This window comes from Gasterosteus aculeatus, chromosome 13 (genome assembly GCF_964276395.1).
Source record: "Gasterosteus aculeatus chromosome 13, fGasAcu3.hap1.1, whole genome shotgun sequence".
Lineage (NCBI taxonomy): Eukaryota > Metazoa > Chordata > Actinopteri > Perciformes > Gasterosteidae > Gasterosteus > Gasterosteus aculeatus.
Window position 1 is genome coordinate 4,500,342 of NC_135701.1, and position 21,710 is coordinate 4,522,051.

General features: G+C 47.1%; 1 protein-coding gene across 3 annotated transcripts; it reads right to left on the reverse strand.

Annotated features, from left to right (window-relative positions):
- Window positions 1–161: 161 nt before the first annotated feature.
- On the reverse strand, window positions 162–21,624 carry ppp3cca (protein phosphatase 3, catalytic subunit, gamma isozyme, a). Of its 3 annotated transcripts, none has more exons than XM_078087067.1 (14): window positions 20,388–21,624; window positions 14,783–14,980; window positions 12,725–12,849; window positions 9,472–9,583; window positions 8,056–8,201; window positions 7,808–7,947; window positions 7,042–7,119; window positions 6,864–6,958; window positions 6,647–6,772; window positions 6,037–6,114; window positions 5,270–5,354; window positions 4,664–4,761; window positions 3,656–3,682; window positions 162–2,447 (listed from the first exon to the last, which is right to left on the reverse strand). In XM_078087067.1, exons 1-14 carry the CDS (start codon window positions 20,452–20,454, stop codon window positions 2,296–2,298), a joined length of 1,527 nt encoding a protein of 508 aa, XP_077943193.1. In that variant the 5' UTR covers window positions 20,455–21,624; the 3' UTR covers window positions 162–2,295. The 3 variants fall into 3 exon arrangements, with proteins under 3 accessions (XP_077943193.1, XP_077943192.1, XP_040051983.1); XM_078087066.1 differs by having other exon boundaries at window positions 162–2,456; XM_040196049.2 differs by lacking the exon at window positions 3,656–3,682 and having other exon boundaries at window positions 162–2,456.
- Window positions 21,625–21,710: the final 86 nt, after the last annotated feature.

Sequence of the window (21,710 nt, forward strand, 5' to 3'; positions counted from 1 at the left end):
GAGTTCAGTCGTATGCAACCCGGCTGCATTAACAGAGCAGAGACAATACACACACAGGACACATTGTACCCACATCTTTACGCTACAAATAGGTTTGCCGCTACGGTAACACAATGCAAATCAACCTGAGGGTAAAATAATAACGTCCAAGACGAGTCAAGTAAAACAGTATTTGAATTTTATTCTTTTCTTTCAAGTGATACATCTACATAAAAGATTTCATGGCCTTGCATGACAAAAACGGTACAGTTTTTTTTCACCCCTTTTTACAGCTATTATAAGATTCTTAATGAACAATATTTACTTTTACATTCTGCGAGATATGTATTAGGACCTAACAGGAGGTCAGCATACTGTACGGCTCACCCAATAAAGCCTCAACTTTAAAACAAAACCCAAATACTTCCTCTTTAGGGAGCTCTCCCAGAAGCCTACTGAACGTAACGGCAAACAACAATATTTTGCAAAAGTTTTAGGATATCAAGATTAATATTACGGACATAGAATCTTTAAAAATTGATGTGTGCCTGAAAGTCTGGCCATCCACGCACACGCAGATCTTGACATGTGTGGCCGAGGTGGCATGGCACACGAGCGCAGAAGCCTCATTTAAAAATACCACCAAAAAAAAGAAAGAAAAGAGGGTCAATTCACAAGAGAAAGCGAATGAAAACGGTTATTTCCCCACCTCTTTTTTTTTGGGACTGACAGAAAGAAGAGAATTACAGTCAGGTGTGTCGAAGCACCGGTTGAGTTGGTCTCGTGTGTCTTAAAGGCCCCGGAGGGGAGCGGAGGTGGAAGGCCCAACACTAAAGCCTGTGCACACCAGCGTTAGCAGGTCCCCCGACATGGCGCCTAAAGTATGATGTGTGTGTGCACGCGCGAGTCGGCCGTGGTGGAGATGATTACAGTACTCTGTAGGCGGTACACTCGGTGCTTTATTCGCGCGCAGTGAAGAGCCGCCATTCCACTGGATATCAAACCTTTGCCTCTGCGATGTGCGTTCTGTATAATCCACAGCAGATGGAGATACTGATACAGCTTAGAAACAAATGAAATAAAAAGCCCCAAAAAACACATTCTACTCTCCCCGACAGTAAAACACAAACCATACCGACAGAATTCTGTTAAATACACTGGAGGCTGCTAAGCAACAATAAGCATCAAGTCTTTTTGAGGGCAGCGCGGCTCCTCTGCTCTCTGAGGACAGAACATGTCCTCCTAAGTCCAAAAAGGACGACCGAAGACAAAACACTTTGACGGTTTTGGTTTCGGTTTGTGGTGCCGTGCTCGACCCCGCAGAGTCGGGCTGCACTTGGGCGCCTCCGACCAGGACACGGCGGTTTGGCAGGTCTCTGTCGCTTTTGATAGAATATGAGATGCTGGACTGTATGTCCCCCTTTATTTGTTTTTTGGTTTAGCGGAGCGAGAACATCACAGTTGGCATCAAAGTGAATAGAAGTCGTAACCAGCGCGCAAACCACCAGCAACTACCATCACACGCAAAGCAGTAAGCCCTCACTCGTCTCTGTCACTCATAAGTCAGTGTAGAGAAAGAAAATACTCTGGAAGCGGACAAAATACTGAACCAGAAAAGTCCATTCAGCATCTTTGGGGATTCATCAAAGTTTGGTGGAAAATGTATAAATAGGACAAGTCTTAATTAAATTCCTTTTTTCAAGTATAAAATCTGGATTTGTAATAATTGTCCTGATATCATTTTCTTCCCCTCTTCACCTGTCAACACATGCGGCATTTCTCTTTTGAGTGACGCGCTTGGAAGCGAACGCTGTGCGGCCAGAAAACGCCTCCACAGCCAAACGGGGATTGACAGTATTTGGAATCTCTCCCTCACTCAACACACAGAATAAAAATAATAATAATTTAAGTGACTAAAACTGCATCTATCTGCATCAACTCAAGTTCATAAAATGATCTGTTTGGGGGCCGGAGGAGAGGGGGGGTCACGTACTGTATAAGTTAGGACAAAATGTCTTCAGTGAGTGATTTGTTGCTATTAAACAACATATCTAATATATTTAATAAGACCCCCCCCCCCCTCACCAGATAAAACACAATATATATATTTCTTTTTGTCAGCAGCTGGAAGTTGTTTCCCAGCACAATCGCCTCCTTTCCCTTTTGTGATCGAACGACGTTCCGTCCTCTCTAGCGGCGGACGGCGGAGGACGCAGAGGGAGGCGGAGACAAGGAAAGAGCGGGAGCAATGGGTGGGGGGGCGGGCGGGGGCAGGGTGGACGTGGAGTCGCTTAAAGACGCGGGGGAGGGGGCCGCCTATCCGTCGGTGCCGTTCTTGTTGGGCGCGGTGGGGGCGATCGCGGTGCCGTCCGGCTGCTGGCCGTCTTTGCGCGGCGGCATCCGCTCGTTAATCCGGTCCAGGCCGCGCGCCTCCTCGAAGTTGCGAATCTTCCTCGTGGGAGAGAAGCCTTGGATGGCTGGAGAGACAGCAGAGGATGAGAGGAAATGATCAGACCGGAGAATGGGAACCTCCAGAAAATCCAAAAAGGGATTCACTGTGGAATTGAATGTCAGTTTTACTTGAAATCAAATCAGTGAATACAGCGCATGCACGGGTAGACAACGGCTCGTAGGCCAGAACAGCAAAACACCTCACACGCTGCAGACTTACGGTAACGTCCGGAAACAGCCGAGGGAACCAGAAAGTGTGTGCAAACGAGAGGGAGACTTGTTCAGATAAACTCTTCAGTCATTTCAATTAGCAGTTTGAACTTCAAATGAACACGTCTACGGGTGGATGAACATTCAGACGGACGAGGTCACTGAGGGCGCTCTTGCACAACCAGATATCTGTGGCAGTGAAAAACCTGTGCTCATTTCAATCAACATTAAGTCAGTAATTCACAACCAGCAGAGCTTGTTCCCCAGAGGGTACTTGTGCAGTTGCTATGGGAACATCATACGATTGTGGAGTAAGCAAATAGCATTGCAGATCTACCTTTAGGAGAATACGTGATAACAGCCAGAGAGCCACCTAGCTTAGCTTCACTGGCTGCACAGCACACACGCCTCAGAGTCAGCGCACGGCAATCGAGTGAGCGAGCAAACACAGAAATTGGACGGGAACGCTAAAAATAATACAATGAAAGGATTAAAGTAGATGGTTTGAACGTATTGCCAACAAAAAATATAAGAACAAACAACTAAGCTAAGGCTAATGAATGAACGGCTAAAATATAATTAAGAAGTGACATTTATATTCAAAAGGTATCTAAGTTATTCTGCAGGAACACACTGTTCATTTGCTCCGTCTGTAGTTGGCTTCTGCTTCCAGATCTGCTGAGATGTTCTGCTCACCAGCGAGTGCGACTAAATGTTGAAGCACACAGCTGTCGCTCTCTGCCAGGCGGCGGAGCCGCCGCCGAATGGTGTGACGGGATAAGCTTCTGAAAATGTCCCCGGGCCAGGGATGTCCCTGGTCTTATCTTAGCCGGGTCTTAGCGAGCGTTTCTCTCTGTGTGCGGGGAGCCACATTCGGCAAATCGATGCAACAGACACTGGCGATGCAAGAGGAGAGTAAAGTACGGTGACACCCAGTGACAGAACACGTCAGCAGGTGGGGTGAACATCACACAAAACAAAGTAAAGGAGATTTGAACCCGACAGCCATGCGTACCTTGTGCTTTAGCTGCCTCAATCGTAGCTATTTTATTGGGCGGGGATGGGGGATGGGGGGGTCGGAGAGAGGGGGGAGGGGGGTGGAAGAGGGGAAAGGGGGGAGTCATCAGAGACAGCAAGAAAAACAGCAAAGTACAACAGTAATGTCCAACGGTAAAACCCTGGAGAGCAAAGGAGAGTCTTAGTCGGTGGGGGGGCTGCTGGGTAATCAAGGTGTTGGTGTTAAAGGGTCACGAGGACGTAGGCGCAGCGAGCGGGGGCTGCGTGTGTGGACACATGTGGACTATGTGGAGATAGTTAGTGGATACATTTAATGTGAGGACATTTGTCCCTAAAAAAGAAAAAAGGACATTTGTAGTAGCTGCAGCATCAAAGTCAAGAGTGGAACGGGGGGGGGGGGTAGATACACGATGGGGTTGCCTTTGCCCCTGTTCAAACCGCTACCAATGAAAGCCGTGGGGGACGGAGGGGGGGGGGGGACAGGGACATTTCCCGTAAAGGTCGCCGACGTGTGGTTTTCTCCGTCACTCGCTCCACAACAAAAGCTCCAACCGCAGCAAAGCGCGACTCGCAGCAGGACCTGAGGCCGGCACTGACCTTTAGATCAGAGGGCCAGTGGCCCCTTCCAGGTGACAGGATAACCCCCCCGCCTCCAGTTAGTACAACTTGCTTTTGTCAGTTTAAGTTCTACAGTCTCCTGACGAGGAACAACAGCAGTTTCCCTGCGTCCACTGATCTTTATCTTTGGGATATACACTCACATAAAGTACATTTTCATTGAAAACGCTCTCGACAGAATGAGTGCAATGACCCGCAAACCACTGAAGCTGGCGGCGTGTGTGTGTCTTTGTGAGGGAGGAGAAGCCGTGTCCATTTCCCGCGATGGCCGCTCATGCGATAACTTCCTGCGATGGCTTATTGAGCCTCCCCCATCGCCACCAGGAGCTGTTAGGCAGGCAGCCGGCGAGGAGATCAGACAAGAGGGAGACGCGAGTATAACACTCACCCGTCTGCAGGGTCTGCTTCCCCCCCGACAGCACTCCCACGGGGAGAGTTCCAGTTGGGGTGAGGCCTTTGAGCGTGAGCACATTCTCACTTTCCTCCCTGGGCCGCAATAAACAAACCACAGAATGAGCGTAGTTCTATTAATCATAACAATACAATAATACGCACACGCGTTACGAGTAACCGCAAGGTTGCCGGTTCAATCCCCGCCGTGAGCCACAAAGCTTAAACCTCTGACCCGAGTCCCTCTTCTGAAAGTGGGTCACTGATTACCCGGCTCACTTTTAAGCAGCCGAGGCAAAAGGTTTCGAAAGGAAAGCGGCGAGCCTCGCGTTGGCACACTTGGGGTTTTCATATGGTTCCTTTAGTTGACGGCTCTGGCTGACCCACATGCGACGCTCCCGGGGACACGAGCTCTGCATTAATCTGGAATAATGTCTAATGTCATTATGCAGTCAGCCTGCGCCGTGACTCATCTGGCGCCAGCTCATTAACCCGACCATTGAGCCTTCACAACGCCACCTCGTCGAGCACTACGCCGACCCCGCTGAGTGCCGTCACGCCGCCGAGGAGGAGTTACATAATAGGAGGGGGCGGGGGGGCCCACCTGAGCACGGCGAAGACCCGGGCCATCTTCCCCACGGCGCGGATCTTGTTGCGGATCACCTCCTTGCGCATCGCCGAGGTTCCACCTGAAGGAGTTCAACTGCGTTAAACGAGTGTTACATACATATTTCTTTAAAAGAAGAAGCAAAAAAAGAATCAAACCCGTCACAGATTAAACGAGGGGTTTAACCCTGACATCCTGTTCATAGTTAATGTATTCAATATAAGAATAATATGAAATTCCTCATTGTAAGTGTTATGGATTTTGGTTCATTTCAGGAAAAATCCTATAAAATGTCAGGCTAAATAAATGACGTTACGGGATTTATTTCCTGCTGTCAAAGGGTCAGAATGGACCCAAACCGTACGTGAGGGTTGATCATGTTTTTAATAGTGGCATTCCATCGTCAGCACGGCGCGCGTGGAGCGCTCTATTCGTCCACAGCTAAACTGCAAATGAAATGTCGAGTGAGCGAATAGAAGCAGGGAGAGAACGTGTGACCCAAACAGGTGTGTATTATTTTTAGCCTGAAGCCCGATGAACATCTTCATCATTGTCTCCCCTTCCTGAGGGATTGTTTATTATATGTGGTTGAAGAGGAAAATCTATTCCGACCGTCTGAACTTCAAAGATATAGATTTTGGGGTGTTTTCTTGGTAATGTCTGAGACAAAGTATTAACATGGTAAAACACTGATATGAATAGAATACAACCTGGGATATAATATTGCTACTGTCATTTAACGTATCGATGTTTTTCAATCTTACCTTCATAGAGGTCATCTCCCTCAGACATGAGCTCATCGTCAGAGCAGATGTTCAGTACATTCACCAGCATCTCCGTCACTGTGGGGGCATTTAGAGAGAGGGGGGGGGGGGGCGTTAAACATGAGACTGGTTTGGGTTTGTGTGAGGTTTGGTAAAGAATGCTTCTGTGTACTGATGCATTCGGATGTGATACAAACCAAGTGTAATTAGTCCAAAGGGATGCTGTTACATCTGCACTTTCTCCCCAAATATAAACTGTATTTCTTAAAGTGTCATAGAACAACAATTATATAAATGTAACAAGGAGCCTCTAGCTGTGAGCCGTTAGCCGTTAGCTCGTTAGCAAAATGCCACAACATCAACTTCAATACTAAACTGAAATTAGCGCCTCACCTTTGTATTCCTCTGACACCCAGTGAGTCACCAGTAAGTTTATTCTTATTATTGTCATATTTAGCAAATGCATTCCTGAGCTAACGCCAGCCAGCTAACCACAACGTTTCCTGAGGTCCCGGGACACTTTTACGTCCCCCCTCGAGCCCGAGAGGACGTTTGTCAGCGTCCACACTGGTTTCCTCACGTTTCCTTTCAATGGAAACAACAGACGCACCTTTCTCTCCAACAAAAGGCAAAGACCACGTGAAGACGTCCATGAAGTTGGGCAGCCAGTAAGGGTGCGGGGAGCAGTTGAACTGCCGGATGTTCATCACGTTGTTCTCGTACTTAAGTACGGCGGCTGTGATGGAAAGAGGAGCAGAGTCAACGACTGGAAGCCGGTAAACACGAGAGAAAAACAACAACTAGCAGCAAAAGAGAGCGAGCGACACCTTTGTTGTTGTAGACGTCCAGGTAATTAGGAGCTGAGAAGATGGTGATTAGTGAAGGGAAGCCGGTGGTCTGGCTTTTCCTGTACATCCGATACCTGTGGCGCCGCCGACCCAAAAGACTCATTAACATATTCATGTTAATCACAGCACGCAAGAAGAAAGATAGAAGTCTACTTACCCGGCATCCTGAGCTTCGTGCGCTCTTATTACCGACAGTAAGTTATTATTTACCAAAAAGTCACAGACGGCGGAGTAACTGCACAAGAAAGAAAAGGCAAAGACTGTTAGAAGAAAGGCCCGAAAGGAGGTCCATGGAGTGAGCAAGACAAACGTGGAGGCGTTCCATAGTTCATACATCCGGCTAGCGTGGTCTATTGACCATGAATGGACCACTATTTAATAAATGGGCATCATGTTGTATTAAAAAAAAAGACTCAAAACTTGAGATTGAGACCATAAACTCTGTTTTCTATCTTTTATCCGGGTAGGTTTGACTTAGACGCAAAACATCTAAATAAAGTGACATTTTGTAAAATGCAAACTAAAAACTGAGTTGACGTTGTTTGAACATAGCTTTTAATATTACAAGAGGAATACGTGATGACATGCCTGCATCTGTTACCCTATTTTGAAAAAGTCTGTTTCATCAAACTTGTTTTGAGCGCCTCAATAAGTAGTTTGACCTAAAAAAACAAAGTGAAGCCACATCTGACCTGTGTGAAGCGGCCTATTTTCTATTTTATCATCACTTGTCATTTTTTTGTCCTTGTGGTCTACATAGAGAAACCAATAGTTTATTTGTATGTATATATATATATATATATATAGTTTATTTGTATATATATATATATATATATATATATATAGTTTATTTGTATATATATATGTATATCTGCTCTGAAGGTTTGCTGCTGAGGGAGAACGGCAGCGACGCCGTCTGCTACCTGAAAAAGTAAGAGCAGCCTCTGACGGAGTTATGGTTGAAATGTTCGGTGGTCTTTTCGCTGCCGTAGTCCTCGCCGGGATCCGCCCAGATCAGGTCACACATGGGCCCGAACGCCGGAGGCTCTTTAAACCTGTCTAACTGTTGAGCAAAACAAACGCACATTTCAAAGACAGTTTTTTCATTAAAGCAGGCAATTTAAATGATTAAATATCTTTTGGATTTCACCCAGACTTAGTGATCACTTACTTTCCTTATGTCGTCTAGGCAGTTGATTTCTGGTGAGAGTCCGCCGTGCACACACAGGAACTGTTGGTTGAGCAAAGCGGCGAGGGGCAGACAGTCGAAGGCCTCCATGCAGGCGTCGTACACCCGCTCAGAGTATTTGATTTTACCTGCAGAAAACACAAAAGCATCGGCCCTCGTTTATCTGCAGCTCAACCGAAGGCAGAGTAACCAGAGAGTTCTGGGCGCTATCGAGGTCCATCAGGAGACTGAAGGGAAGACGTGAGCACCGAGTGACTGTTGCGTTGAAGTTGTAGAGAGATTAAGGCGTTGTATTTGAAATTGAAACCTTTTAGCTGAATCGGCCGCGGGAATTTGGAATTTAAGACTCAAATTTGTGTGTGAAGAGACACCTACACGCGAAGGTTTGTTATTCACCAGTCGTGATGACAACTGATGTTGTTGAAATATACATGCATTACAACTGTAAAAAAAAAAATGTAATTGCATTTGTTTAACTTGATTGCTCTTGGATGGATTTATCAAATAATTTTGGTTTTTCCCCTTTAAAATGTGTCGGTAGGTGGGATCGGTTCTAATTATTTTTCTATGTAATTCAAAAAAAATTATTTCCATAGCCTCAAATCAAAAGAAATCTCAGAGGGCTTTACAGTCTGTACACACGTGACATCCTCTGTCTCGGGACCCTTTTCTCCGCACCGCGGAAGTTACACTTCTACATGACATTTATTTGTCCGTTTTTAGAAACAAATCTCAAATAACTTTTAATTGGGTTTTTACTTAAGATGTTTTTAATGCAACACACGATGCAAAGCGCTTCATAACAATATCTCCCAATTGAAAAATAAATCTGTTGGATAAGATTTCCACCGTAACCAGTGAGCAGCACTGAACACAATTGGAATCGGAAATAAATGATATGATACGATGAATTAAGATTGAATCCTAGCTGGATGTCATTGTCCCACCGGGAACTATTTTCCACTTGTATCGCAGGCCGCGATGTTGGAACGTGCACTGAATCTTCTTGAGAGAGAGAGACGATCAGCCTCTAGTCATCTTGGCAATGATGGCACAGATCGTTCCTCACATCGACTCAATCGGCCCGTCTCGTCCCACTACAGGTCATAACACCCCCCAGAGTCCATTTATCTGCCAGCCACTGATGGAAAGGCCAAAAACAAAGGAAAGAAGGGCCAAACTCACATACGCTTGACTGCTATGAAACGAAAAGTACTGTAATTCTTTGAGTGGCATCAAACGAGCAGCGGCTAACCGGTGACTGGCGGCACGCCGGTGGCCAGATGAGGTGCTGTGAGCTGCATCCATTTGCAGATGGCAGGCTCGTCTTTGCTGTCTGCCAAAAGACCCGAGTGTGCACACTAATGCCTCCGCACTCTGAGATACACACACACTTACATTCCTGTTTGAAGGTGAAGTACTCCGTGAGGTGTCGGCACTCATGGTTCCCGCGCAGGAGGAAGAGCGTGCTGGGATGGTTGATCTTGAGCGACCAGAGGTAGAGAACACACTGCGAGGAAGGAAGGACAGAGAGAGAGAGGTGAGGGGGCAATAAGTTAATGGAAAAGGCCTTTGTTTGGTACGGCATGCAGTTTACTGGAATACATTTCTTATATAAAGTTGTCCTGTCCTACTGTGATCAAGGCGCACACTGGAACTTTCTTCCTAAGCTTTTTACCGCCACAGCCATCAGTGATGTGTTGTTGTAAATCACACATTAATAATTTACAGTGTGGGGGGCGGCCCGTGCATTTTATACCTCCACCCCTATAAAAGCATCATTAGGACGCCACAGCTCAGGAACCTATACGCTTAGACACAGCCTGCATAACTGGCGTTGCACCACCTTAGAAACGTCTGTCTGTCTGAGAGAGAACAGACTCATTTAATACATATAAAACAATTCAACTTATATCGTGATGCTGTTCAAGCCAGCTAAGTGTTCCTTGCAGCAATCCAGGGGAAGCTGCCGTCTCTTCCGTGCGCGGTCAAGCCGCTCTAATAGCAGCCACTTGGCCACTCTCAGCCCACTCTCCAAACGAGTGCCAGCCTGCTATTAAGGCGCTGGAACGAGGTGCCGCGGTGAGAAAGTCAGGTGTGTGATCAGAGAAATGAAGAAACGGAATGAGGGAGCCACGGCTAATGTCTTTTTTCGGGTGGATGAACGTGACTCGACGTTTCATGTGCGGAGGCGGCGGCCGACGCGGAGATTGAAGTCAAATGATCTATACTTTGTGTGAGTGCTGACTGAGCACAATGAGGGCAGTTGAGAGTGAAAGTGATCGCTCTGGCAAAATAGTGGCCTGCGGAAAAGCTACCAAGGCTGCGGCGACTCTTTGTGTTGCCAGGGCAACCACATCCTTATATCTATTTTCCTGTCCTGTCTCCGCAGTGAGCTCGGTGGCCTTGCTTTAAAATGCAGAGAATTTCAGCCCTGCCAGGGGAAGAAAAAACAACAACAACAACTAGACTGTGGTGCTTTTAGGCTCTTTAGTGTTTGTGGAGCCGCCTTAAACCAGGCAGAGCTGCTTCCCGTGTATATTTCATACAGTTATTTGAACGATATACTCTGAGCCTTAGAGCATGGGTTACTTTTACCACTGACTAATTGAAAATAGTTTCCTGGATTAATCCAGGCATCATTAAGCAGTGACCCACAGACCCCAATGGCTCAGAATTTAAAGTTTTAGGAGGTAGGAGCAGGACGTGTCACTTTTCTAAACAAATACATGGGGGGAAAATCAGCGGCCCATCATTCCCGATTCTCTTTCAGTCCGCTCCTTTTCATCCGTGACATTTCACCCACCTCTGTCCTGCACGGCCTTTAAAAATCCTGTCGGTCGACCTGTCGCTTGTAACTCTCTGCAGCGGTCACACAAAAAAACAGTGAACACGTCTGTTCTTTCTTCTTCTCCACTGATGTGGCATTGCAATCAAAATAAAATGGCTCAATCAATTTTGTCAGAAAAAGAGGTTGTCTTTTTTTATAATGAACAATCTTGTTCCTTGGCAAAAACACCTGACGCGGGCATTCCCACAATGCACCTCGACCACCAACAGTTTGATCGTCGCGTTAAGTGTGTCCAGCTACCAGCATGAAGCACTTCGTGCTCCGCAACGTGGCAGCGACTTCACATTTCACCATCCAACCTGTTAACGTCTGCAGACCCTCACCAACAATGACAGAGTCATTTCATCACACGGCGCAGCAACAACGGGATTTATTCAAACCTTTTACCACTTTAGTAGGACCTGTAAAGTTGGGAACCATCAGTGGAAATCCTCTTCATTGAATACATATTTGTGGTGAACTGCAGTGCAGACTGAAGGCCTTCATGATCCACCTTGAGCGCTGAAATGCTCTCAAGTATTCTCAGGACCTTTTCTAGATCGATGTGTTAAAGGACCCACGCGTAGATTCCGATATGGTTCTCCGGATTCTAAAACTTAAATGATCACTCTGTTATCGATCTTGCAAACACACACACATTGTGACAGTAGGATTGTTGTGTTATATGCATATGATACAGGCTGACCGCTGAGGGGAGGGTGACACAGCCAGTGGGGTTTTCTGTGGTCATTTTAATACCCCCCCTCCTCCCCCATACACACACCCCCATTCCATTTTTAAGCAGCTACTGGCCGAGCACGAGCCGTGCCCTTTGAAGTCATCATCAAAATAGACCCAGTTGGTCGGTTGGCAGTAAAGTGAGATGCTCGGGGCAACGCCGCTGTAAGCCCCCAAGATTTATGGAGCTGCTCTTACTCCACATCTTAAATTATCAGTAAAACTACTAATGACATGATTGGTTTTAAAAATACATCTCATTTCCTTATCAATTGAATTGAGTTTATATGAATCATAGTAACAAAGTATCAGGAGAACAATTCTGGCAGGCTTTCGTGAACCGCAAGGTTGGCAGATCGAGCCCCGGCCCTGAGCAAGACATCTAACCCCTAACTGCTCCCCGCGCAAATATGTAAAAAGCCATGGGTTAAAAATGCAACGTAGGTTGCTTTGGATAAAAGCGTCAGCTAAATGACCGGTAATGTAAAAAATAAATAAAAACAGTCGGGACTCGAGTTGACCAGCTGCTCTAATCAAACAGCACTGTGGATTATCAATAATCGGCCATTAGTAACCCGATCCGACTTTGATCTGTGATGTCACTACAACTCTCCCAAGCGAATACCAGTGAGCAGCCTTGGCTAACTTAGCTAGCTTTTTTGTTTTAGATACTTAATTATAAATTACATCTGGGATTTTGGATAGTGATCCAATCCGATCTGCCTGTGACTCACGTCGGGCTACTAACAATAAAGGTTTATATTCGCCGCGGTGGAGGGGCCGTGCAGCAGACAGAGCAAAGCACTGCTTACATGTCGAGGGTTTATACTAACAAACAAACCATTGGTTTTGGGAAACAGGATGTTATGATCTTTGCAGCCAAATCAAATGGTTTGTTACACGTGAATAGTTTACGCTTACAAAAGGGAAAGGATCTATTGCTTGAAAAGAAGTAGATGAACTACGCTGACTAGAATCCAAAAGGTCAATTCAAACGATGACAAAACAACCCAAAGGTTTTTCTTATTTAAACTGTAAAATAAATCAAATCAAACCATAAAGCTGGAAGACGCAACACATTACCTCAATGCTGAAGTATCCTCGGTCCACGTAGTCACCGAGGAAGAGGTACCGCGTGTTACTGGGGGATCCCCCCACTTCAAACAACTTCATAAGGTCGAAGAATTGTCCATGGACATCGCCACATACTGTAAGAAGAGAAAAACACGCCGCTGTTAACGGCTCGTTCCACAACAACAGGGAGACATGCTGATAAAACAGCTGCTTGTCCGGAGTCCCTTGCTATACGTCGCTGTATGGATTCAAAAATCAGCCATACTTCTTAGGAAAGAAACTGAATTTATTTTAAAGGGCAAATCCAAATTAGATTCTATAATGTTCAAGGCCATTCATTATTTTTCCCCTCCCAATTTTTAACGTTGATGCAATAACAGCAGCGGTATTTAACACACTAATGAGAATATTGACAGTAAATGTCGTATTATCTTTAGCTTATTAGCTTTTTTTAACTTTAAATTGTATTAATGACATTCAGTTTTTGCATTGACCTGTTAGAATCGAGTTTACAAAGAGAGAGAAACACACAACATAAAAAAAGACCCCACAGAGCGACGCCAATAGTCTGGAAGCTGCGTTTGGTGGTCGCTCTGTGCAGATCTGAGTGAAGGCTTTATGGTTTGTTTTTTTATTAAACTGAACTGAGTGCTTTTCAGTGATACCAACATTCATTGAAAACGATTAGCGTGACCACGACCTCTGACAGACCACGGAGGCGTCTCGTCTTCCGTCCCCGCGACGGCGCTCAGCTTACGGTCTGATTTGCCATTAGAGCGCCAGATTTAACTCGAAAAGGTCAGGAATGAATTATTGTACTTTCTGGAGAGCCGCTTGGACGTGGAGGGGCTGGAGGCGGCGTGGAGGGGCCGAGGCCACGCAGCAGTCACCTCACAGGGAGCAGCACATTCTTTTTGGGACTGGTGACAGAGTCGACAGGCTGCGAGGCCGTTTTGGGTCCGACACAGAGGAGGGTCTACACTGGACTGGACCCATTTGGTGCTTTTCTTCTCATCCAACCACTCAAAGCGCTTCAAAACGTCATCATTCACCCATTCACACCCATTCAAGTGCTGATGTCTATACCATCTGCTGGCATAGGGGAATAATGGCTGGTTTGGTGCTGTGTTTACGCTCTGCTCCACTGTGCCATCTATGCTGTCCAGAAATCTAAATAGAATTGAAGTAATGTCTGTCCCCTTGTCTTTCCAGGTCCTCTGCCATGGTCCAACCAATGAGCGCGGGGGACCCAGGGAAGTGCACTGTATCAAATGTGAGCTATTGCGATCTACAGGACATATGTCCTTGTGGAGTGTAGTTGACACACTGAGTGATGTATTAAGAGGGGATGCTGCCAAACGGCATGCTGGGTAGAAGCTGCTGCTGTTACACTGCATGCTGGGTACAGTTTGTTCGCAAGCCGCTCGTTAAAATATAAACTAACAGTGTTTCCCCTCGCTTTACAGCGCACAAATGACCCCCCTACTCTCGCACTCCGGGGGGACACAACTACGTCATTGTGTGCGTGTGTGTGTGTCATCTTGCACGGCAGATGAATTCTCGCAAGGTCAAATATCACAAGCTAAATCCATCTGGTCGGTGGTCAGAGTAATGTGTTTCTGTCTGGACGATCTACTGTGGGGAGAAACTAATCACGGTTCCAGGCGTGGCTTTGGTGTGCGTGTGGGAGGACACGAGACGGTTTGTTACGCATAGGTCAGAGGAGCGCCGGGTCCTCCAGTACCGGAGAGCATTCCTTCATCGAACAAAGAGCAATGATTTGCTTGGAGAGGTCTCCCTCCAGTCAAAAAACCCTTATCGCTGGCGTAGCGGTGACTGCGGCGTGTGAAAGGTGTGAAAGTTACTGACGGACAGGTGGCACTGTGTATGGCAGCTCCTGTCATCAGAGTGTGAATGGGTGTCAACGGGTGGATGGTGACAAGTAGTGTTTAAGCGCTTTTGAGTGATCGGAAGACTAAAAAAAGAGAAATGCAAGTACCCGTCACGCACCTTCACCCGCCTCTCCCTCCCCCACCGGGCTCTCGGCGAACACCTCTGTGTGCCTACCTGTTATCGGCGCATCCACTTCCAGCATGCACTTCTCCTGGCGGAGGATGTTGGCCCCGTCGTTGATGATCTTGAGAGCCACGTCCTCCTCCACCCGGCCCTCTTTGACGAGGTGGTTGCGGAGCAGCTCGGCGTTGGGCTTGCCACTCTCAAACAGCTCCTTCACCGTCAGCTTGTGTTGCGGAGGGTACGGCACAGCTGTCAGGAGCAAAACACGACATTTAGAAAGGGTGACACGGCATCGGAACTTTTTGGGGAATAGAAAATGTGTAAAAAAAAAAAAAAAAAGACAATTAGCATTTATGCGAGAGAAGATGCGAATTACACGACTACAGCGATTGTTGACGCGTGACCCCTGATAGAGAAGCTCCTGCGTCTCAGACTGCACCTCGTAACGTAATCACGAGGTGACATTTGCTTCGACTGAGCCCAGATGACGCCGCTGGCACGGGGCGGTGTACACCTACGCGAGAACGCCGTGCAGGAGACGGTAAGAAGCCCCGCACCTCACTTGATCCGCCCCCTCTCTCGTTAATCTGCTCCGTACCGCCTACACAATCCTTTTACCGCCAGCGCTGAAAGTCACTGCTCTCCAGGCGGAGACATGACGGCTTCTCAATGTAATTACTGTCTAACGGGCGATCTATTACTCAGATAACAGTGAGGACAGGGGACATTATTTGTTATACACACTCGCCAGTGTTCGATTTTTCGTTAATGTGATCCCATCATTCACTCCCATTCTCCCAAATTGAGCATTAAGCAGTAAAGTATCGACGTGTTACTGTAGGAAAAGGATGGTGTGACTAGGCAAGATCGTCAAAGAACCTCTTCTATAGCACACATCACCTTAAATGAAGTCATCATTAATCCGAACTCGCTGTGCATAAACAAAGGATCAAATAAAGAAAAATAGGATCCCTTGTCCTCTTTTCTGTCGAGATAAAACATCTTTAGAAGCTCCGCTTCTCCACCATGACCGAGAGCTACGCCGTTTAAGTCACTTGTGAGGGTTTTCCCGTCACAGAGGTGGGAATTTAACGCCATCAACATATTATGCTTTTTACGGTCTGCTCATCAAAAATGTGTACATTAAAACGCGTATTTCAAATTTGTTACTTGATACAAGAAATCTACAACAACAAACGCACACTCTAAGCAGCTTATTCCTGTTTCAGTTGTGTGTGTTTATTTAAAACAAAAATCAAGGAAATCATCATGATGATGATGGATACAATTTTGAATTCTTGTCAGTTTACAATGATTTGAGGCGGTGGCCTTCTTAACAGCTGCTATAAAGGAAAGCACGGCTCTGTATCTGCCGGTGTGGCTTCCATCCGCATCGGCAGCCCACTGACACGTGACTGGGCACTTCTGGAAATGGTGCTTTGCTTCCTTGCATTTCCTTTCTTTACATTACAGCACTAAGCATGGCGTAAAGCTAGTGGGGCGGGGGCTTGATTAGTGTCTGCACAGTCAACATGGAATATTGCAGATACGACAACGGCGCTGTCAAAAGCGACTGCCTGAACGGTTTTGGGGGAAAAAAGGAAGAAAAAAAATGCACGTTGAAACCACCGTGCACGCTCCTCATTCCTGATATCCTGGAATGCATCCAGGGGCCGGTGCACGCCCTCGGATGCGAGAGAGACACTTGTGTAGGCTCGGCACTCATTGTGCGATAAGCAGTGGAGGAGGATGAGGAGGAGGGAGGCGTTGTGAGAATGTTGTCACACCCACGCAGAGCAAATCAAAGTGCAATGTGAAGGAAGGAAGATAAAGAAAAAGATGTGTGGGTGCGTGTTTGCTAATCAGTGATGCAGCAGATGTAGCCTTGTGCATTTCTCACTCAGTATCAGTCTGGACTAGAGGAACATGCAGAGACTACGCTGAAGGTTTAGAGACGTTTTTTAAAGAAAACGTTTGACACGCGGACATTTATGTGAATGTGACGTTTGAATCTGCAGCACGTGAAGCTGGTCACTGCCGTTAGTGAGGCCACGGACTACAGCCTGGCCTGCAGTGGGAGGGCTGCTGGGATGGCGTACGTTTGTAGGCGCACCCCAGAAGTTAGCATCCTAATGCTAATCCATCCGAATGTGCATCGACAAAAAAAAGCTGATGAGATCCATTTGATAAGATGTTGGATTGCTGCAGAGGAGGGTTAGGGTTAGGGTTAGGAGCTGTGTGACAAACAGACGTTTTAGCATACGCACGTCAGCAGGACAACCTTCAAATTAAAGTTGTAAAGAGGCGGAAAAGTCCTGGTAAATTTCCGGAAATCTTTTTATTGTTCATTTTAATACCAAGTTTATTTGAATAGAGTAAGCAAACTTTTTACAGCAGTGAAAAGGGATGCGTGAATGTCCACACAACAGTACAGCATCACCTCCATCATTCACAGCTGTTGGGGTCCATCGAAAAGCGTCAGTTGGGCGACTTATCATTAAAAAAAAAGTAATTACTGCAAATGAAAGGGTGAGCAATAAAAACATTATTCGAAACATTGTTATAAAGATGTATGGAAAGCAGCTCAGGTTCTTTGCAAAGGATGTATCAAACTATTGTAGACCAGATTTTTATTTCCCTCAACCAGACGTAGAGCTGAAATGATTCAGGGAAAAACCGGAGGCTTGAGAAGCTTGATTATTTTATTCAACGTTCATGTTTTATTGTTCAATTAAGAAAGAATTAAGTTCAACACAAATGGATTAGGTCAAAAATGTAATTTTGAAAATTTGTATTTGAAATGTTAGAATGCATGTCTGCTGATGACAAGGTGAATACAGTTAAATAACCCCAACATTTCAGTCCCATTAATTCCTGTATATTCCCAAAAATTCTCATGAAATGTTTCTAACTTTGAATATTCCTGGAATTTTGCAACCCTACATCAAACCACTTTTTCCATGTTTTCCCTTAAACTACACCGCAGTCACGTGACTTCACCTCCACATTGAAAAGGTGGAATAGTGTTGCCGTGACAACCTTTTGTAGTCTCACTTAGACATTTCAGAAGACAGGTAAAAGCTTCAAATGTTCCCGGTATAATGGGAAAAAAATCTAAACTTAAATCTCTCCCAGAGTGTGTTCAACACAGAATTTATTTTTAAGCATCAAACCCAAATGCCATTCATGAAAAGGAAAAGCTAAACGCTGACTCATTTCCTGGGGATTCTGGGTCGTCATTCCCGCTCCACTCAGCGGAGAAGCTGGAGCACAGTTCCACCTCGGTGAGTCTGCGCTGAGGAAAAGTTGATCATGCCTTGTTGACCGGTGTGGTATAAATAAACAGGTAAGTGTTCCCCGGGCCTCTACGAGGCTTCGGCCGCGACCGGCGCTGTAAGCTGAGGTACGAGCCTTAAGAACAGATTAGGTAAAGCCTCTATTAGCCATGGCTTCCAGATTCAGGTGCTGTTTACTTTAAAGGCCTGGTCACACTCCAGCGGGGCTCCAGTACCAACAAAGCAGACTCTGGAAAGAGAAAGAAGAAGAGGCGGCGATGGCAGAGCGGAGCACTCCTTCTAACTCGGCAGCAATGAGACCCTCCCGCTATCACCGCAGTGATAACACGTTCTATATAGGTTTGCCTGCACAATCAAGGCTGGACCGGTCTGTTCAAACACAGATACAGATGGACCCCTGGCTGCTCCGTGCAAACACCGTGAGGCTGCAGAGCCCGACGGAGCCGACGACAGGAGGCATGTTTTCCACCAAACAACCAGTGAAGAGAGAGAGAGAGACAGAGAAAAAGAGAGGGAGGTGGGGGGTTCCAAAAATTATGCGCCGCCATTTGTCTCGACACAAGCTTCTTATTAGAAAAACTGCACGGCCCAATTAGCATGAATGTTTGATGAACTCCTCAAAAGCGGCGGACACGCATCGACGCCCGCTCCGTCTGGCGTGACAACAAACGGCTAAAGGAAAAACAAAAAGACCCCGCCCCCCCGCCCAACCAGGAGATGGTGTTTGGGGACAGCTGATAGGGGCTTGGGCCCTGGGATATGTTCGCCCATTGTTTAAAAAAAAAACAATCAACACAATGGAGGGCGGATTGAATTACAAAGATGCGGGCCGGCTGGAGATGAATGGAGCGGACAGCGGCTGCGTGAATCATGAAGTCCTCTTCAGACGCCTCTAATTATCGGTGAATGTATTAATGTATTATGACCCCGGGCAACGCTACATAGCCGATCACGTCGTGTTGCGCTCGCTCTCCCTCTGGCCCACTCTGGGATTTGATTTCAAAAACGTAGATCGGGCAACCCTATGCCACATCCGGCTAAAGTGATATCAAACTGGAGCCCGCTCAAAGAGAAAATAATGGGTTGAAAACGATCGGCCGAGCGGTCGGGGCGCCGGGTCGGCAGCGATGAGCTTAACTGTTGACTCACACCACCTCAGACTGGAAATACCAAAAGGAGCCACGGCTAGAATAGACTTTCAAGAACCCGCAATTTCCAAACGTGTATGGGGATATTTCTCCCTCCGAGCTTGCATTATTTTCACAACCCTCGCTTAAAAACAAAAAAACATGCATGACGTGGATGTCAACAACATCCATACTGGTTTCGGGTTGCACCCTAAAAGCAGAGTCTCTCTCTCTCTCTCTTTCTTTCTTTCTCTCCCATGTTGGGAACATCGCTGGGGGAGATTCTTTCCACAATTAACTCACCCTCTCCCCCACTGGCTCACACTTGAGCATTCCACAGTGGCCTGGAAGGACACTCTCCCGGTGCCCTTGCGGGTGGACGGGATGTACAGTAGGCTGCTTTGGCATTAAGCGAGAGGTGCTGGTGGAAGGGTTGGGTTCCCTCTCCTGGGAACTACCTCAGACTTGTGTCAGCCTGCCCCGTCCGGGCTCGGCGCAGGCACAACAAACGGCGTCCCGCATGTCCCGTGAGCCCAGGCAACCTCAGCGATGGAGGACTCCATCTTGTCCCAAAAAAAGCCCTGCCGGTAACCCGAGCGGGCGTTGGGGAGTTCCACGTTCTTGTGAATTAAGATCTCATCCCGTCCTAAATGTCAAGGAGATCGGGCGCTCCTCGCCCTTGACTCCTACCATGTGATGGTGTGTCACAAATATCAGTGGACAGCTATGGAGATCGTCTAACGTGCAACTGTTGTGATGTGTCATCACAGTTTAACTCTTCCCTTAGTTATGGCGTCAATGGTGAGCTTTCTGTCGTTACTGTTGCCCTGATTTCGCTGCTTCTGTCGAAGCGCTTTCTACGGTCTGTGTTTAAAAAAGGATCCATTAGAACAAAGTTGTTATCATTGTATACGAGTTCTATCCTCAGCAAGCGACGCCCTGAACCCTCCTCCCACCCACTATTCCCGAGCACCTCCCGGGAAAAGCCGCTGGTTTAGAAGCTCCACCGGAGATCATGACAGCGATCGGATGATGACTTAACACGACGTTACAGTTGTTTGTGTCGCAGCACTATATTCTGAAATAACACTTGGCCACACGCCCTTTTTTACGGGATAAAGTTCTACCACCAGCCACAGGTGGTTCTTCCCCAAAATGACGCGTTAGCCTGTTTTTTTTTATAGGCAAGTAACGTTTTAACGTGTCCGACTGTTAGAAAGAAGACGCGCTTACCTTTGACCAGCCGCTCCGTCGTGGACTGTTTCTCCGCTTTGTCTTTGTCCTTATCCTTCCCGGACATCTTCGCTTCGTCGGAGGACTAATCTCGGGGATGAGATTTTTGTTGGGCGTCTCTCTCGCCAGCTGGACGGCCGCACACGCCGGGTAGCACGTCGGCCGCGCCGGCCGCGCGCTGCTGCTGCTGCCGCGGCGGCGTCACTCGGCTCGCGGTCGTTTCCGACCTAACGGGGGAAGATTAGCTCGCGGCGAAGCGGGCTCGCGCTCTCCGTTCGCGAGTCGGTGGGCTAATTACCTCGCGCTAAGCTAACACTTGCGACGACATCGACGCTAGCGAGTAATAACGGTACAAAGTAGTAATGTCGACGTAACGCGACACACGGGAGAGACAAAAGGCGAACGCGTGCCTCGTAATAGTTTGTCAAGTAATACCTGCCCGGGAGGCGGCCGTTGTTAACCAACTTAATCCGATTTAGTTACTCTTTTTTTCAGCTAGTTAGCCGGCTAACATTTTAACGTGTCGGCAAATCGGCAGACGGGAAAAAACCGGGATGGGAAACTGGCGTCTCATCTTCTAGGACGTTTATGGCAGAAAAAGCAATGGCCTCACGTCAAGTCGCGGTGAACGCCGCTGGCTGTGGATAAACACCGAGAGTCCTTCCAAGATGCAGACTGCGTCTTGGCGGCGTGTCCTCCCCCTCAGATTAAACGGTAATCTGACAGGGAGCGAGGAGGAGCGGCGGACTTCCTACAACATGGTGGAGCCGATGTGACGTGACTATGGAAACGTAACGCGGGGTTTTTTTGGGGGTGCGTTGCAAAATACGAGGCTGTTCTTAAGGGGCGACCTCCCCTCCTGCTTCTACTCGCCCACGACCGAGCAGGGAAAAAAAGGGGGCGAGGAGCACCTGGAGCTGCTGCTGCAGTGCAGGGAAAGCGTCTGATGGAGGTGGTGCGACAAAGCGACTTAGTGGTGCCCGAAAGCATCCATAATGATTCAATAAGCCTTCAGTGTTCTTTGAATAGACACTCCCCTGGCTGTATTTGAAGGTTTCACGAGTTGTCACGATTTATCCGAAAGTTTAATTTAATAAACGCGCACACACGGAAAAAAAAAAAAAAAAACGTTCGCAATTTTGCTTTTGCAAGAGACACATGAAGCGTGTTTGCGCCTCACGAGACGCGCCCATTCTAACGCGAGAGCCCCATCGGGGAGGTTTGCGCCCTGCAGCGGGTGATGGCAACCACTTCGGGAAATAGTTGAGATCATTCGCATCGTTGCTCATTTTGAAGCTGCATATAATTCCTGGGAGTTGACAG

What these genes read in the sequence shown, in the direction of transcription:
- ppp3cca (XM_078087066.1), bottom strand. Translation starts at nt 20,454, where the DNA reads ATGTCCGGGAAGGATAAGGACAAAGACAAAGCGGAGAAACAGTCCACG. An exon ending in GACGGAGCGGCTGGTCAAAG is followed by an intron (nt 14,981 to 20,387) that starts GTAAGCGCGTCT and finishes TGCTCCTGACAG; the next exon opens with CTGTGCCGTACCCTCCGCAA. An exon ending in GGACGTCTACAACAACAAAG is followed by an intron (nt 6,773 to 6,863) that starts GTGTCGCTCGCT and finishes TTTCCATCACAG; the next exon opens with CCGCCGTACTTAAGTACGAG.